The sequence below is a fragment of the Aricia agestis genome, chromosome 12 (genome assembly GCF_905147365.1).
Source record: "Aricia agestis chromosome 12, ilAriAges1.1, whole genome shotgun sequence".
Classification (NCBI taxonomy): Eukaryota; Metazoa; Arthropoda; class Insecta; order Lepidoptera; family Lycaenidae; genus Aricia; species Aricia agestis.
In genome coordinates this window covers 1,275,620-1,288,942 of record NC_056417.1, presented here as the reverse complement: position 1 = coordinate 1,288,942, position 13,323 = coordinate 1,275,620, and the positions used below count along the sequence as shown (strand labels likewise).

General features: G+C 40.3%; 1 protein-coding gene across 3 annotated transcripts in view; it reads right to left on the bottom strand.

Annotated features, from left to right (window-relative positions):
• Positions 1–4,786: 4,786 nt before the first annotated feature.
• The window catches only part of LOC121732275 (protein winged eye), a 133,576-nt gene continuing 125,039 nt past the window's right edge, over positions 4,787–13,323 (bottom strand). For all 3 annotated transcript variants that reach the window (XM_042122101.1, XM_042122102.1, XM_042122103.1), the window contains 6 exons: positions 9,926–12,390; positions 9,351–9,573; positions 8,355–9,031; positions 7,754–7,945; positions 6,159–6,317; positions 4,787–5,313 (listed from right to left, as the gene is read on the bottom strand). In XM_042122101.1, the coding sequence (XP_041978035.1) occupies positions 5,092–5,313; positions 6,159–6,317; positions 7,754–7,945; positions 8,355–9,031; positions 9,351–9,573; positions 9,926–12,390 (3,938 nt within the window). In that variant the 3' untranslated portion in view covers positions 4,787–5,091. The remainder of the gene's footprint in view (positions 5,314–6,158; positions 6,318–7,753; positions 7,946–8,354; positions 9,032–9,350; positions 9,574–9,925; positions 12,391–13,323) is intronic.

The window sequence follows — 13,323 nt, the reverse complement described above, 5'->3', positions numbered from 1 at the left end:
GCAGAAGTGACAAAGTTTTGTGCCTACACTCGAATGAATACAGAATCTATTTGAGTAAGTGGATAAAATAAAAATAAAAATTCACTTTTTTATAAAATTTATAATTAATATGGATCCATAGTCCACTATAGCTAATTACCTTATTTAAATTACTTAAATATTTTCAAATATGTACCATAATAAAATTATTATAATGTACATGCGTACGTAATGTACGTAATATTTTAAATACATATTACCAAAATACAAACTCGTCTACGTGAGTAAGTACTTCATTCATCGTCGTCTTATCATAGATCTGTATTCTGCCTACATTACACTCTGAAATCTACTACTCTATGACAATGCAAAATGGCGCGCGTCTTCGCCTAGTAATTGAATGTTCGTATTTTAATTGAAAATAATTAAATAAGAATGCTAATACCGATGAAATGTTATTCCGTTGCATTTGGAAGTGTTACTGGAATCTTTTTTGCAGTATCTTAACCCACAACTAGGCATTTTTGCGACTTTTTTTGGTTTCGTTTTTGATTGTGGTACGTCTGGCGCGCAGAAGAGCTCGCGGGCGACTAAGTGCACTGCTGCTATATAGATTACGTTGAATGTGACCAAGCATTGCGTTGCGTTGTCGAGTCTAGTACGTAGTACATACTATGTCAGTGTTTTGATCCTTTTTTTTCTTATAGCGGCTGTTTCTGTGAGTTATAACTTATTACATGCAAATATAAAAATATATCCAATGATCAATGATACTTTTTGAAAGTCTGCAGTCAAAAATTGCCATCAGATTCTGGTAGACCTATAGAAGTAGTGGTTGTCAGTTTTTATTACAAACCAACATCGTCCAATATCATCAGTAAAAAAGTTATCGAATCTAATATAGATTATTGAATCTAATGTAGAATCAGATGTTGTGTACAATATAATTACTGCGCACTTTAAACTATGGATGACTATGGATGTCTCGATTAAATAAAACACTGCATTCAGCCGAAAATATTTTATTTAAGCGTATTTATAAACTTTATATGATCAATGCTGATATATTATCATTTCGTTAAAATCTAATAATTATTTTATGGCTTCACTCTACCGTACACTAAGGGTGATTTAAGATTTTACAGTCTCAAGGCAAAGTATGAAAGGCTGTGTCGATTCTGATGAAATCACTCCGAGCACGCGGGCCGAGCACTTTTGTACTTACAAACGATTTAAAAATAAAAAATGTCATTTCATTTATAAAAATACCATTCGATCTCCATATACTATTCACACATTTTCAATGTTCCAATATATTTTGTAACCTTAAACCTAACTCAAATAACCTACAAAGTACATCGCACGCTTGTTAGCTTCGGCTTTATATTACTTAAGAGTGTATTGGAAGAGAAGAATGGAATACTAAAATGTGTTGAAGACTTGTCACAATATAGATATATACAGTAGTACAACTTATCCGTGTCCTAGAAATCAAATTTTCTAGACCAGTGTTTCCCAAACTTCCACAAGAAAATTTAAAGTTCGCGGCCCACCTTGTGTCATGAAGACAAAAAGCGGTATGTTGCTGCCGCTGACCATATCATCATCGTCAGCCTACTGACGTTCACTGCTGGACTTGGGCCTTTTCTAAAGCTCCTCCCACACCCATTTCAATTAAAAAACGTACCGTACGTAAGTACGACAATCATCCTATAGTTTATAGCCGATAGGGCCCACCCAAAATCTACCCGCGACCCACCAGTGAGTCGCGACCACACTTTGGGAAATGCTGTTCTAGACAGATACAAGTTTTAAACGCGTAGCGTGATGCTACATTGTTTTTCTCTCTTACTAGTCTTAATTCAAGCTAATATGTCTGTGTACATTCTTGTGGTGTTGGATTAAGTTGGTCTACTGTACACATTTCTACTGTACTATTACAAATATTGTATTTCATGGATTTGCTGTTGTATAACATATTTACAAATTAGAATATGGCTTATACATTACATTAAACAACGTGTATATTATTTTATTCACAGTATTTCATAATTTCAATCATTCTGAATATTATAAATCTCGTATACATGATTCTCTCAGATCAGTATAAATAAATCACAAAAGCAATACAAAAAACATAGACTTGACTGAGTAAAATATGGGCCTATTTCAAAATCGCCTCAAATGACAAATAGCTTTTCTATTCATTTTGTCTATGTTACACAATATCCTCACAACACTGAATCCAGTACTACAGGGCTAAAATGGTCACATTTAGCAATTCCTCTCAATCAATTCAGCAAATGAATTGTGAAAACTGTCAAACTGATAAATGTCAAATTAGTACGAATTATTACAGTGCTACAAGATATAGACATATATAGACAATAAAAATAGCTTGTCCAGAAGTTTCATATGTGTGGCTCAGTTTTCCCGAATCACTATAATAGCTTATCCTGTTTTGGAATTACCATATTATATATAATACCACTACCATAGCTAGAAGTTTTGTCTCAGTATGATATAGTTAATATACCTAGCGGAATAGAGCAACAACTCGAGCTGTCAAACGAAACCGAAATTGGTTTCATCTGTGTGTAAAAATATGTGTACGTATACACTTACACAAGCATGATTGAACATGATTTCTATGAGATTAAATTGTCAACGTGCGGCACGTGCCGACTGGACGTCAAAAAAAGAGTGCTGCTGTCATGTATCACACGACTCTTTTTACCACGCAGTGTTACTGATAGTGACATCTCTCTTGCTCAGGCCTTTGTTTCTCTATTCCGCTAGGTATTTTAACTTTATGCTCAGTATACTGTAAACAGTACAAAAAAATTATAAGCTATTCGTCCACTTATTAGGCAATTGTAAGACAGGCCCTAAAAATGATTATCATTTGGCCACATACAAAACCTACCCCCTACCACTACCTACGCAAATCCAAATCCCTGTCTTTTCAGTCCCTTACAATGATATGAAAAGATAAAAGGGAAAACTCTAAAACTAGAATCGTAAGATGGCAAAAACATAAACTTATAACTAAGTTATATACACTAAGGTTAGCGAAATTCTTCACTAAGCATCTAGCACCATTTTAATAAAGGGTATAACGTAAAATAAAAAAAATATATCGAAAAAACAACAACGAAAATTTTATATGAAACAACCGTAAAATCACTGGTTAATTTTGATTTCGTATTGTTAGTTTGAGTTAACAGAAACTAAATACTAATCACTGAGATTACATTATAATAGGACCATACTGACGGAAAACGCCGTTTGTCTCTACTCTCTATAGACACCATTGGTGTGGCCTTGAAAACTCTCCAGTATAAATTAAATAAATATTTTTAAATGTTTTCTTCATAAAAAAACATAATATGTACATTGTACATTAAACAGGGTATAACAAAACTAAGTGATAATACTTAACGGTGTATATGTGTCCTTAACAGAACTGTGAAAGTAGCAGCACTGAAAGAGTAACTTTTTTAAACACTTGTATGGGAAAATCAATGACGCTCGGGCGGTTGCCTACTTTCTACTGCTACTTTCACAGTAAACAAGAGACACAAACACACCCCAAAGTAAGTTTTATCAATTAGTTTTGTAACAACCCTGTATGCGGTCGAATTGAGAAACCTCCGCCTTCTTGAAAGTCGGTTACAAAGACGCAACAGCGTATAGCGTTATGTTTGCAACCTACTTTGCAACATATAACGGCGTTTCTCTTAATCAGTATGGCCCCAATACTACATATAAAAATAAATCACATATATAACTCCCCATCTGATATAATATTGTCTCCGCCATCTACAGGCTCGCATGGACCGACATCCCACGCCTTAATGTAACTAATTTTAAAAGATATGGAATTTTAAATGTTACTTTTCATAGCCACCTTTAAATTTGAATTCTTTGCACACTTAAATTGTGACTTTAACAGTAAAATGATGAGTTGTAACTTTACAACTAAATCAATTGATGTGGCCTCAAAGAATCTGTGCTAGTGCCATCTATTAAGCAAGATGCTTTAACATGTTCAATGTTCATGGTCTTAAACATACAAATTCTTTTCAGTGTCTTTTCAGTGACATAAAATATTTAATTTTATCTGAAGAAATTGGCAACATTGTTCTTGTTATTTTTGATTAATTTTAGACTATAGCCTTCTTTGATAAAATAAGTTACACCATCAGGCGTGGGATCTATAAAATGTGGTTTAGATCAACATTTAAAGACACAACGTAACAAGGGTAACTTCAACAAGTATAGATCTCGCGGACGGCGCGGGAGTTGTTGAGCTTACATTGTACTTTACACCTGTATACTTGGCCTGACCAGGGGCACAGAAAACCAGTAGCTCAGAAAACCAGGGACACGAAAAAAGAGCAAATTCGTGGGACTAACGCCTCTAGTCCACCGACGCATTCGCATGCGGCAGCGAAAACTGTCAGCAAACTGTCAGTAGTATAGCAGAATTTCGCATACGCTTTGTCTCGCTCTAACATTAGCTTAAATTAATTAGTTGCGTCCTTGTCGGCATTGTTTCGCAGGGAACTGCGAAACCGTCGCTACACAAACGCAAGCGTTAGAGCGAAACAAAGCGTATGCAAAATTCTGCCATACTACCACAGATTAAGGTTTATATTATAGACATGCATACTACTGACAGTTTTCGGGGAACTAGAGGCGTAAGTGGTAAGCAACGGCTCGCATTTGAGCCGCGCGTTCCACAGTAAGTTTTATAACTTTATAACAGTACCAACATTTCTATTGCGTCTAGTTTTTACTTCAAAAATGTATTTTCTGGTTTTCTGTCATCCTGGTCAAGCTAATGGCGTCTACTGAACACTAACACCGATTACACTATCGTCTTAAAGACATTTAAATTCGTTATATTATTTACAGTATGTACGCTGCCTATGATCAATATCGTTCGATTGCACTATTGTCTGTATTGCACCAACACATTCGTCCCGAATCACACATATTCACTTCAACGTCTATCCCTGTCTATCCTTTCACTGGTTCGGTCTTCTATCTGTCTATCCTTTCACTGATTCGGTCGTGGGTCCAGCCCAACTACCAGGACAGCATGACTTATGAGGCGAACGGCACGTCTGGCTGCATTCGCAGAGTCTGCGGCGTTGGGTCATAGTGTCCTGCCAGGTAGTACACGTCGTTATTGTCGTATACTGTGTTGTAGCGCGCCGGGTCGTCGCCCATGCGCGCCTGGTACTGCGCCAGAGGTAACACCTCGCATTTATGCGATATCGTCTGCACGTCGTTCTCGTCTGTGTGCGGCGACTCGAAGAGACCTCCCTGGAAATGAGAAAAAATTGGTTAGACCGGAAAAATCTGAAGACAATGATGAAAAACTCAAAGATTCAAATACGGCCCAATTGGGCCGTCTGGTATTTAGTCTGCATCGAGCGCAGTCGCGAACGTGCCGCGTCTTATCTTACCTAAATAAATGGAAAATGACGTCGTGCGTGTTTCGAAAATGTACCAATTATGACTCGAAAGTAAACAAAACACCATGGAATGTCTTACCACATGTCTTGATTGCAATAAATACCTCGATTATTTACATTTTCAATTATTTTTTTGAACAATCTGGAAAAAATCGATTTTTCGTCATAGCTCAGGCGAAAAAAGAGACAGCGATACGATTCGACGACCATAACACGAATTTCGCGTTATGGTCTTTTTGTGATTGCCAAAACGCGTCGTGGCCGTTTTCATTACGCGGCTCGCAATGTTTACCACGTTCTGCAGAGCACAGGCGCGGTCGTAGCCTGAAGTTTTGGGGGTCACACAAAAAATAATTTATCGCTGTTACAGGATAACTAGAAATTTTCTTTTATTTGGCAAGATTTTGATATTTTTCAATTTGACCTTAGATTTTGGGGACCCTTCACCGCGCCTGGCAGAGCATAGAACAGTGGGGTCTTTAGGGGGTGGCGAACAGGGCAATCTCCCGGAGCCTTGCAGGGGCCTCGCGTCAAACAAAAGGTCATAAAGTTGCATTTTCTTAGAATTATTGGCGGTGAGGTCCCAGTGTCGGCGGCGGTGGACACGGCTAAAGGGCCTTGCAAAGACTTGCCGCCCGGGGCCTCTCAATGGGTAAGACCGCCACTGTCAAAGAATCAGTGGTAAGCACTTACCGGGTATTTCAGCGGCTCGCAGCCATGCGTCTCCTCAGGGTGGTAGAACCACTCCACGCGCACCGCCATGGCCCCCCGCGCCTCCCACAGCGCCACTATACGGCCTATGTACGGCCGGTCCGCGCGGCCCGTCGACAGGAATACAGCTGCGTCTCCCACCTGGGAATTAGAGATTAAAGTTATATTAAAGTCATATTAAAGTATTCGTTTTGTGTAGACTCCCACGCCGGTTACGGTGACGGTTTCATGGAAACCAGGCCTGTTGGCTGTTACGCAGGAGTAATTTCTCTACTCTCATAACCCAGTGGGACGGAAGACCGACACGATTGGCGAGAGATCAGGCGCAGGACCGACTTTTTACATGCCCATCCGACGCATGAATCATCTTACTTGTCAGACAATCAGGTGATCAGCCTATGACAACATTAGAAACAGGAAAGAATGAACATACTGACAAATTTTAGTAACAAAATGGCGGATTTCCTTTGTCTAACTGTCACTTTGTCTATTTTTCCGTAGAAGGAGACCCTTTCTATGGTGAGCATGCTAAGCCTGCTAAAGATTACAGGGTAGAAAAGAGGTTTATGAGGAAAACATGAGTGGAAGTGTAACATTTTACAATATAAGAGCAACTATTAATTTCTCCCTTCTATTTTGAACAAGCCTTGTAACTGATCCACGTTTTTTTTTTTATTTCAAATTACCGACCCAGGCTGCGTTACCACCGCAGTTGAGCTAAGCTGCTGTGTTTTCAAGAACCAACAGAAACGCTTAAATTGCCTGACCTCGTTCAGCGTAACGATTCTATTGCGCTGATTAACCCTTAATCAAATTAAGCAATTGCCTAGGGCATCATGTCTGAGGGGGCACCAGAAGAAGGACAAAAAACATCCGTCCTTAGGGCATCACGTCTTACTCTCATTAACACGAAGTCAATGAGTGTTTGCTATACCGAGCAAAGCTCGGTCATCCAGGTACTATGTATGAAGATAATAATAATATATCATTTTCATATTTACTGTCTTTTTTCAATGTATTGTAATATAATAAATAAATTTTGTAACGTAATAGATAACTGATAAAATCTTATATTTTATCAGTTATTTATTAAGAGTTACTGACCTTGTTTGTGAGAAGATCACATAATACATATAAATAATGAGTTAAGATGTAAAATAATGAATGAAAACATTTACAAGTAACTATAAGGTTGTGATATTATTTTAATTTTTAAACAGTGAAATTTAACAAAGATGGATCACTTGGTAAATGATAATACCCTGTTGACCCATTTTGCTTAATGTTAAGTAATTGTTTTCGTTAACTGAAATGGATCGTTTTTTTTTTTTCAATTTATGAACCTTGCATTAGAAACACAAAGAAATCAAGGCATTAAACGAATGACGTATATTTTATTATTTAACCCAGATCCAGATGTTATAATATTACGATTTACGATATATTTTTAAATACCTCTTTAATTTTATCTCACGTTCCTTAATTCCGGTTTCTTAATCAACCTACAAAACAAAACAAAAAAACTCGACTCCACCACCTTGAATTCGGTCACGGAGTACCAGGCGAGCATGACTTACGTGCAATATCTCCTCGCCGCGCTGTATCGCGCGGTAGAAGGTCTTGCGTTGTCGCATGCGCGCGAGCCGCCGGTAGGCGGGTCCATGCCACCGCCACAGCGCGCCGCCGGGCAGAAACGCCGCCATCTTGCTCACTCCTGCGCCCCCGGTAACGCCGTCCGACGACGCTGACACGGTCCGCCTCTTCGCCTTCTGAAATTGTTTTTTTTTTTTTAATTAAAAGTCATTATGAAAGTTATTAAGATACGCAAAAGTATTAATTTAAATTAATGAATTATAATGTGAAATTCTCAATTAATGAGCTTATTGCGTGTGTAAATATTGTAATTTCCTGTTTTGCACAAAATTAATAATAGGATATCTTAGCAAATATACAATGTAATTATTGAGTACTAGATGATGCCAGCAATTCCGTTGCGGAAGTCGTTTATTGCGCGAAACCGTACATTTTTTTGGGATAAAAACCATCAAATGTCCTTCGGGACTTAAAGTGTCTGCATATCGAATATTATCTAAATTAGTTTAGCAAGTGTGAAGAGGTAACAGACAGACAGACACACTTACGCATTTGTAATATTAGTATGAATAAACAAAAACCAACCTTCTTTAGAACATCACTTGTAGAAGGTCCAGCAGGGCTGTCTTCTTCTAGAGCTATTCCACTGTCTTTTAAATTGTCTTTTTCTGTCGATAAGCTATTGCTAAACGTAATCTTGCCTATGTTACTGAAGTCAAGAATCGCATTCTTGACCAGGCTCTTCTTGGGTAGGACTGCCTTTTTGATAACCGTTTTCATTTGATCGTTGGGCGATTTCTCAACAGCTATGAGTGTTGATAGTTTATCATTGGAATCAACCGAGTCATCATTAGATTTGTTCGAGTCTATGTAATCGGAAGACGATTTCTGTCCCTTATCTTCACCAGATGAGCTAGAATGTTCTTTGCACTCGTGGTGTCTTCTCTTGTGTTTCCTGTGCCTCTTTTTGTGATGTCTTCTGTGCTTACAGTGTTCCTCACAGCACTTGTGTTTTTTCTTCTTTTTCTTGACGTATTCAATCGAATTTGGGTCTTCGTCACTTGTCATACGTCTCAGTTTTTCTTTGCGATGTTTCTTCAGCTTTTTCCTGTCTTTGTTTTGTCTGTCCTCGTCTTCGGATTTAGATTTTGGAATTGTATCAACTTTTTCGCTACTGGTTGTTGCTGTAGCGCCTTTCTTATCGTCCGTAACGCTTGTATTTCTTCTTCTTTTGCCGAGCGTAAATAACGTATTTTCGTATTCTGTAATTATTTAATTTTAAATTAACATCATCTTCATCAAAGTGGGCCCTTGGATGCTCAATTTTACTGTGCAATATCATTGAACAATTTATTTGACAATAAGATTGAAAAGCGGGCGCGTTCAATGTCAACCCTAGACGGTCAATAATTGCACAACACGTGATGTTGTGCAATATTATTGACCCGTGGCCCACTAACGCCACTTTAAGGTGTAATCAGTAGCACTTCAATAACGCAATAAATATTTGCATCAAACTAAAATTAGCAAACCTGAGAAAATTTAGAAGTTAGGTTTATTCAAAGCAAAATATGTACTCACCAACAATAGGATAATTCGGTTCCAAGAAGCGTATATCCTCAATGGCTATTCGTCCAGAGTCTCCATCATCAAACTCCACAGCTACGAACTTGTCATCGTGAGGGTCTGGGGAGGATACCGCGACTGTCCCGGGATATAGACACCGATACTGCTGGGACCAGTACGCGCAGACTCGTGTGCCCGATGGTAACTCTTGCACTGATGATGGACATACTTCAAGAATCTGAAATTGCCAATAGTTTGATATAGGCACGAGAATACAACTTTAATTCTTATAACACCCCTCTTTTTTGTCGGGGGTTAAAACATTTGAGACGTGATTGTTAATTTGTGATTTTTTGTCATTTATGTGTTGTGATCAAATGACGAATGTAGGCACACACTCAAAACATTTTAGATATGATTATTATTAATTTGGGAGTTTTTGAAATTTCTTTGTGACCGAGTAGGAAAATTTTATGCGGTAAATTATCTGCTCACAATAATATTGAATTTATATTTTCCTCATTATTGACGATAATTTATAACCTAGATTTATAACTAGACATTATACAAGGAATATAAGTATTACTTACGGCGTCTTTCAATGTTTCTTCTCTCGACAATATGTGCGGTTTATTCCCTCTCTCCCCGTCTAAGGTGATGGCGTACACATCAGGCGCTTGTACCGCACTCAGTTTCCCCGCGTAGAACAACCCTCCTCTAGCCGTAAGTACGCGTGGCGAAGAATCTATGTTGTCGTCTGTTAGAGTACATCTAGATATTTGCTGGGGTTGAGTATCATTCTCCGTTTTGATTGCCGTATCCTTTTCCTCTTTCCTTTCTCCCGATTTGGAACTCTTCCGTCGTTTTTTAGCATGATGCCTGTCTTTATCGCTCTCGCTAGACGCACTAGCTCGACGAATCGCTAGCTCAATTTCGGACATATCATCTCTAGAATGTTTTCGTACTAACTTATCAACTTTCTCCCTATTCTTCTGTCTCACTTCGTTCAGACTTTCCATCGACGAGCTCGCCGATCTGTTAAGGCCCCATTCGTTTTCTTCCTCCTCGGAGTAAGGTTTCAATATCGGTTCCGCTTTTAATTTGGGTCGAACTTTACTCGTCCTATTCCCATCTTCTCTCGAAGGTTCACCCTTGGAATACAAAATATTGCCCTTTAATTTACCTTTCGCTAGTAAATAGCCTACGAGAGTATTCTTCGACTTAGGTTTCTTGGCCACAATAGTCTCGGTGGATTCTGGGCTAGATACTTTTCTGGGTCGACCGACTTTTCTCTTTTTGGACGAACCTCGGTCTGAATCAGGCGACAAGGCGGGAGTATCAGGTGTGGATGGCGTCGAAAGAGGTGGTAACGGAGGTGTCAAGGCGTTTAGTTGTGCTCTCTTTTCGTCACACTGTCGTTGTAGGTCTTGTAAGCGCTCGCGCATATCTTTTTCTATGGCGTTAACTAGAGCCTGGGCTGAGGGTACGGAGGACGAGTGCGAGCAATCTGGCAGACCACAAGAACAGGCCGTGACGCGACGTAAGCTGGCTTCTAGCTCGCCGCCGTCGCGCTCACAATCTTTCCTGTCACGTTTGTGACGCCTCATTTTTTCTAACTTATGTCTCAACCTCTCCTCCCTGTCGTGACTTCGCTTTCTTCTTCTCTCGCCGGATGAATCTTCTCTATCTCTATGTCGCTCCTTTTTAAGATCCATTCTAATATCTCTCGGCTTCTCGTTTGGACTTAGTAGAGGCTCCGTTTTGATGAAAGGTCTCGAAGTAGACGATATATTACTTTGCGGGTTCACTTCTACCTCCTCCATAAACCGCTGCTCAGCTAACGCACATAACAATCCTAAGCCATCGAGTGAAGGTTTTTCTCTCTCACTATGATTTTCGGAGCTTGCAAACTCGAACCTTCTTTGCGGTTCAGCTTCCGTTACCGGTGGTGACTTCGGAGAGGTCTTTATGTGAATATTTAATTTGTTAGCTGACCTCGTATCTATCGTCAAAGGCATCGGTTCCATATTAGGCATGTTATTGTGTGGTGTGGTTCTCTCGTACTGTTCTATACTGTTGGAGAGCAACTCTAATCCACTAACATCTACCGGCGGCCGCTGCGACTGAGGAGCCATGGGAGAGGAGGAGCTCGCTGTGTCTATTACCAAATCATTGGAAGCACTACTATTGGAGTTTTCTATAGCTCCATCTCTTTCCATTACATCGATAGCCTTCTCTACAGCACCAATTACGGCCGAATTGGCTTCGGATGAGGAATCTTCGGCGCTATCGATGGGCGGGGCTTGCAACGGTTGCAACTGAAGGACTGGTTCCTCCGGGTAATGGGCGACACCAACACAGGCGATGTCCCGCTCATCTTCATCAGCATGATTCGGCGATTCGTCCTCGTCGTCAATATGATCAGTTTGATTCGAAGCGTCCTTGTGCGCAGGCGCTTCGGGCACCTCCGGCGGCGGAGTAGGGGGTGCAGCCGGCGACGTTGCCTGACTTCTACAGGGTTGCTCGGGAAATTCCTGCTGATAATACATATGCGGAACCACGACAGGCTGGTGAACCGGATCGGGTGCGAACGTCGCCTGCTTCTCCGGCTGCGGCTCGGGTTCTATTTTTATGAGAGCGTGGGGAGTTATCATCGGCTGCATCATTGGTTTTCGTTTGTCGACGGTGTGTGTTGGATGCTGGGGCGGGGGCGGCGCAGGCGCCAGCGTGACGAGGCGAGTCGAGTGCGTGTGCGTGTGCTGTAACGTCGCCGTGGACGCCAGGAGATCCCCGGGCAGCAGCTGCAGGTGGTGGGACGGGTGAGGCGCTGGTGGTAGGAGGAGGGGACCAGAGGGATACGGCACCCCTCCCCATACCACGGCATGGGGGAGGTCTGGCGGTGTTGGTAGCAGTATCAGGGCACCAGAAGTCGGCTCCCTCACTAGCTGGAAGCCCCCAACTGAGGACATGTTGCCCACGGGGCCCATGCCCACGCCGCCCACGCCACCCACTCCGCCCACGCCGCCCACCATCATGCTCTCCATGGACATTTGGGCTGAAAAGAAAAACGATTATTTGTTACTAACCTGGGCCCGTACCACGAAACGGTTTTGAGACTCAAACAATCGTACGAGAATGTTGCGTCCTACTCGAACAAACGTGATATGGACCTAGTTAGAGCAGGACGCGGCATTCTCGTCCGATTGTTTGAGTCTCAAAACGGTTTCGTGGTAGGCCTACTATATTAAAATGACATACTTAATTTAAAAAAAAAACATGTACGGTTCGCTAGACAAGAACAAAGAAAAAAAAAACAGTTGAACTTTCAAACGACTAGGAACACATAAATTGGTAAGTTGAAAAAACACAAACAACTGGTGATTAGGACAATAAATGCTGATTGGCTTTTATTGGAAAATTAATATTCATGTTCGACATTTGGCTTCTAAAGGTATCATGTAAAATGTAAATCATGTATTCCTGGTACCGGGGGGCATTTGTATTCCGCGGCCCGTTTCCGGTGCGAGTCGGAATGTAATGGGACTATGGGAACTGGAGTTTGAGCAGCGCTCAATTGGCGCTTAATTAATTATTCTAATCGCGTCACGGATTATAAGTGTTCATTAAAGTAATAATAAAGTGTTAATTGCTGAAAGTTTAACTTAGTTTAGCGGTTGCAGTTTTTAGTAACAAAATATATAAGTACATAGGTACTTTGCTGCTTGGGTAACTAGTAACTTGTATGTTTATACTCGATAGTTAAGTATATGTAGCTTAAAAATTAAAATACAGTACTTAAATACAGTGCATTTTCCATATTTACATCATAAAGATGGGCATCTACAACTGTGCTGTGGGTATAATAAGGGTCATAAGGATCATCCACGTAATACGGCACGCATACAAAATATAGTCATAGACTGAGACTGGCACTTCAAATGGAATTTAATTTGAAAAGTGTCACAGCGTAATCTCCTCTAGATTACGC